The 5,000-nt window shown below is 52.3% G+C and overlaps 1 protein-coding gene across 1 annotated transcript in view; it reads right to left on the bottom strand.

Moving 5' to 3' along the window:
* myh14 (myosin, heavy chain 14, non-muscle) overlaps positions 1-5,000 on the bottom strand; it is a 49,250-nt gene that overhangs the window by 8,105 nt on the left and 36,145 nt on the right. The window contains 8 exon segments of the mRNA XM_062538132.1: positions 1-173; positions 962-1,085; positions 1,273-1,361; positions 1,591-1,719; positions 2,061-2,222; positions 2,932-3,144; positions 3,637-3,849; positions 4,334-4,582. The exon segment at positions 1-173 is cut by the window's left edge and continues 36 nt beyond it. Of these exon segments, the coding sequence (XP_062394116.1) occupies positions 1-173; positions 962-1,085; positions 1,273-1,361; positions 1,591-1,719; positions 2,061-2,222; positions 2,932-3,144; positions 3,637-3,849; positions 4,334-4,582 (1,352 nt within the window).

Below are 5,000 nucleotides of genomic sequence, written 5' to 3'. Positions count from 1 at the left end.
ACCTTGGCCTCCAGGGCGGCGACGCTGAGGCGGTGTTTGCCCTTGACGGCTCCCTCCATCTCGCCCAGGCGCGACTTGAGCTCTTTGTTCTGGCGCTCGAACGCGTCGCGGGCCCCCTCCGCCTTCTGCACCAGCGTCCGCTCTCCCGCCAGCTGCACCGTCAGAGTCTCCATCTGACACACACACACACACACACACACACACACACACACACACAGACACACACACGTGCACAAACACACACACACACACACACACACACACACACACACACACACACACACACGTGCACAAACACACACACACACAGACTCATTATCCATGATCACACTATGGTTCAGCATGCATGTGTAATATACACAATATGCCAGATTGGGCCAGATATGCCAGCATGATGCCTGATTGGGCCTCGATAGTGAGATACACATTTACAGTACGAAGTGTAGTGTGCACCTGTAGTACAGTATGCATGTGTAGTATAGTATGTAGTGTGTAGTATAGTGTGTAGTATGTAGTTGTACCTGTAGTGCAGTATGCAGTATGTAGTGTGTACCTGTAGTGCAGTATGCTTGTGTAGTGTGTAGTACGTAGTGTGTACCTGTAGTGCAGTGTGCATGTGTAGTGTGTAGTATAGTGTGTATTGTGTAGTGTAGTGTGTAGTATGTAGCTGTACCTGTAGTACAGTATGCTTGTGTAGTATAGTGTGTAGTGTGTAGTATAGTGTGTAGTGTAGTGTACCTGTAGTGCAGTATGCATGTGTAGTGTGTAGTATAGTGTGCAGTGTGTAGTATGTAGTATGTAGTGTGTACTGTACCTGTAGTGCCGTATGCTTGTGTAGTGTGTAGTGCAGTGTGTACCTGTAGTGCAGCATGCTTGTGTAGTGTGTAGTGTGTAGTGTGTACCTGTAGTGCAGTGTGCATGTGTAGTGTGTAGTGTGTAGTGTGTAGTATGTAGTGTGTACCTGTAGCGCAGCCTTCCGTTGTCTCTCGGCCAGCAGCTCTGCGTTGCTCTGCTCCTCCTCCAGCTCCTCCTCCAGCTGGGTCACTCGGGCCTCCAGACGCCTCTTCTCATCACTCAATGCAGACCTGTACACACACACACACACACACACACACACATTATATACTGTATATATGCACACATACACATACACATACACATACACATACCAACAGTATTTATGCAATTCAAACACACACACACACACACACACACACACACACACACACACACACACACACACACACACACACTCGCATGGGGAGTACTCACTTTTCAGTGCTGCCGTTGAGGAGTTCATCTGCCATCTCATCTCTCTCCTGCTGGGCCTGCCTCTTTACTCTCTCTGAAATGGCCAATTCCTGCAGGGGGCACACACACACACACACACACACATACAGGCACACACACACACACACACACACACACACACACAGACATACGCACGCACGCACGCACGCACGCACGCACGCACATACACACAAGCACATGTTCATGATAAAGCAGTAATACTCAAAGTGCTGTTTCACTAAATTTCAAAACTCCAAATAAAGTGCCTGCTGGTTTAAACACACACACACACACACACACCTCAGTAAGTTGAGCCAGCTCAGCCTCCAGAGTCTGCAAACGCTTGTCGCTGTCTTTCGATTGGGCGATAACTTCGTCACGAGACAGTTTAGTCTCATCCAGCTCACGCAGTATCTCCTTCATCTGAGCCTGGAGGATACACACACACACACACACACACAGATACAGTGTTAACCAGCTAACAAATACACACCTGAACACAAGTATGCATATTATTTACACACACACACACACACACACACACACACCCTCTGATCTTTCTCTCTCACACAGGTGTGGTGGGGTTACCTGTAGGCGGCGGACGCACACACAAACACACACACACACACACACACACACCCTCTGATCTTTCTCTCTCACACAGGTGTGGTGGGGTTACCTGTAGGCGGCGGACGCACACACAAACACACACACACACACACACACACACCCTCTGATCTTTCTCTCTCACACAGGTGTAGTGGGGTTACCTGTAGGCGGCGGAGTTGTCTCAGGCCCTCCTCTCGTCCCCTATTGGCCGACTCCACCTGGGCCTCGGCCTCCTGCAGCTCGGCCTCCAGCTGCTTCTTGGTGGTCTGGGCCTGGGCCCTCTGGGTGCGCTCCTCCTCCAGCTGCACCTCCAGCTCACGCACCTGCCATGGTGATAAGGGGGTCACAGAGGGGAGGAGGAGGAGGAGAGAGAAAGAACGAGGGGAGAAGATATGTTTGTTAAGGTCTCAGATCTTCTCCTAGTGTGTGTAGTGTGTGCTTCCTCTGGTATGTGCAAAGGACACTCCTCTTAAGGACACTCTGATCCCCTCTCATTTCATCTGGACATTGAGACACTGTTTATGGAGTGTGCGCCTCCTCTTTTCTCCACCTGTTTGTTGAGTGTGCATCTCCTTTCCTCTCCTCTCCTCTACCTGTTTGTTGAGCATGCGCCTCCTTTCCTCTCCTCTCTACCTGTTTGTTGAGTGTGTGTCTCCTCTCCACTCCTCTCTACCTGTTTGTTGAGTGTGTGTCTCCTCTCCACTCCTCTCTACCTGTTTGTTGAGTGTGTGTCTCCTCTCCACTCCTCTCTACCTGTTTGTTGAGTGTGTGTCTCCTCTCCTCTCCTCTCTACCTGTTTGTTGAGTGTGTGTCTCCTCTCCTCTGTACCTGTTTGTTGAGTGCGCACCTCCTCTCTCCTCCCCTCTACCTGTTTGTTGAGTGCGCACCTCTTCTCCTCTCCTCTCCTCCTCTCTACCTGTTTGTTGAGTGTGTGTCTCCTCTCCTCTCCTCCTCTCTACCTGTTTGTTGAGTGTGCGCCTCCTCTCCTCCTCTCTACCTGTTTGTTGAGTGTGTGTCTCCTCTCCACTGTACCTGTTTGTTGAGCGCGCGCCTCTTCTCCTCCCCCTTCTCCTCGGCGGCGCTGATCTCCCTCTCGAACTGGGCGCGCAGGGCCTGCAGCGTGACCTCCAGACGCAGCCGGGCGTTCTCTGCCTCCGCCAGCTCCTCCTCCAGCTCCTGCGTCTGCTCCCGCAGCGTCTGCGCCTCCGACTCCAGCGAGCGCCGACAGCGCTCCAGCTCATGCACCTGAGGAGGAGGAGGAGGAGGAGGAGGAAGAGGAGGAGGGGAGGAGGAAGAGGAGGAGGAGGGAAGGAGAGGGGGGGAGGAGGAGGAGGAGAGGGGAAAATTGAAGGACAGAGGACAAAGGATAGGGAGAACAGAGGAGGAGATTGGAAAAGGAGTTGCCAGAGGAGGAGGACAGAGGAGGGAGAGAGGAGGGGATAGAAGGATGAAGGAGGAGAGAGGAAGGGATAGAGGGATGGAGGAGGGAGAGAGGAGATGATAGAGTGGACCATTAGAAAAGACAATCAGAGGAGAGAAAAACATGATAGAAACAATAAAGGCATACGAATACACAAGAACATATCATTTAGAATAAGAACATTTTACTAAATAATATCATTTATTTCCTAAGTCAAACACACACACACACACACACACACACACACACACACACACAGACAGACACACACACACACAGACAGACACACACACACACACACACACGTGGAGACGTACGCTCTTGCCCACGTCGTCCTGCTGGTTGACGAGCTGCTCCATGTCGAGGCGCTGCTGCTTGTTGGAGCGCTCCAGCTCCTCCCTCTGCTCCTGCGCCTCCTGCAGCGCACGCGACACCGACAGGAAGCGCGTCTCCTTCTCGCGGCTCTCCGCCTCCGCGCGGTCCCGCTCCTCCGCCAGACGCGCGCTCACCGACTTCTCCTCCGCCAGACACTGACCACGGGGCGCAGGGCAAAGGTCAGGGGTCAAGATATCACTAATACACTAATACTAATGTGGCTAATACACAGGAAATGACTGCTAATGAGCGTCCACTATGTTATGTCCTCAGCACCTATAGTTGCATAGTTCAAGATAGAGTTTAGTGTATCAAGTTAGAGTTTCATAATACACTCATTCTACTCTTATTAACCAACTAGGTTAGAACATACAAGTTTGTGATGACTGAGACGTGCCTCTTCACAAGAACAAAACTGACACTTGTGGATCTTTGACATTAACACTGCTTCATGCCACTTCATCCACTTCACTCCTGACATCTCCATACTATTCTCTCTCTCCCTCTCTCTCTCTCCCTCTCTCTCCCTCTCTCTCTCTCTCCCCACCTGGTCAAACTTCTTCTGCCTCTTCTCGAGGGCGGAGCAGTTCTGCCTCTCTCTCTCTCTCTCTCTCTCTCTCTCTCTCTCTCTCTCCCCACCTGGTCAAACTTCTTCTGCCTCTTCTCGAGGGCGGAGCAGTTCTGCCTCTCGCGCTGCAGGGCCAGGGTCATGTCCTCGATCTCCTCCCGGAGCCGGTCCCTCTGGCGCTCCACGCGCTCCTTCTCCTCCTCCTTGGTGCGCTCCCTCTGCAGGGCGTTCTCCAGCTCGCGCTGCATCTTCCTGCGCGCCTCCTCGCCCACCTCCGCCGCCCCCGACAACTCCTCCGACTGCTTCTTCAGCTCCACCAGCTAGAGGAGAGAGAGAGGGGGGGGGAGAGAGAGGGAGTGAGAGAGAGGGGAGGAGAGAGGGAGAGGGAGTGAGGGAGAGGGAGAGAGAGAGAGGGAGTGAGAGAGGGAGAGAGAGGGAGAGGGAGAGGGAGGGAGAGAAAGAGAAGGGGGGATGTAGACAGGAGAGAAGAGACAGAAGAGAAGAGAGAGCGATGAAGAGGAAAGGAGAAGGGGGAGGGAGAGAAGGGAGAGAAGAGGGAGAAGGGGGGAGAGAGAGATAGAGAGAAATAGAGAGAAGGAGATACAGAGAGGGGGGAGAGAAGAAAGACAGCGAGAAGGAAGAGGAAAGAGGGGGGAGTAGGCAATAAAACTAGAGATGAGTTCCCACTCCAGACACAACATTAAAGGGGAAGTAGATCATGTTGTTTAATACATATTG

The sequence above is a fragment of the Sardina pilchardus genome, chromosome 6 (genome assembly GCF_963854185.1).
Source record: "Sardina pilchardus chromosome 6, fSarPil1.1, whole genome shotgun sequence".
NCBI classification, from domain to species: domain Eukaryota; kingdom Metazoa; phylum Chordata; class Actinopteri; order Clupeiformes; family Clupeidae; genus Sardina; species Sardina pilchardus.
This window is presented reverse-complemented; position numbering and strand designations above follow the sequence as displayed.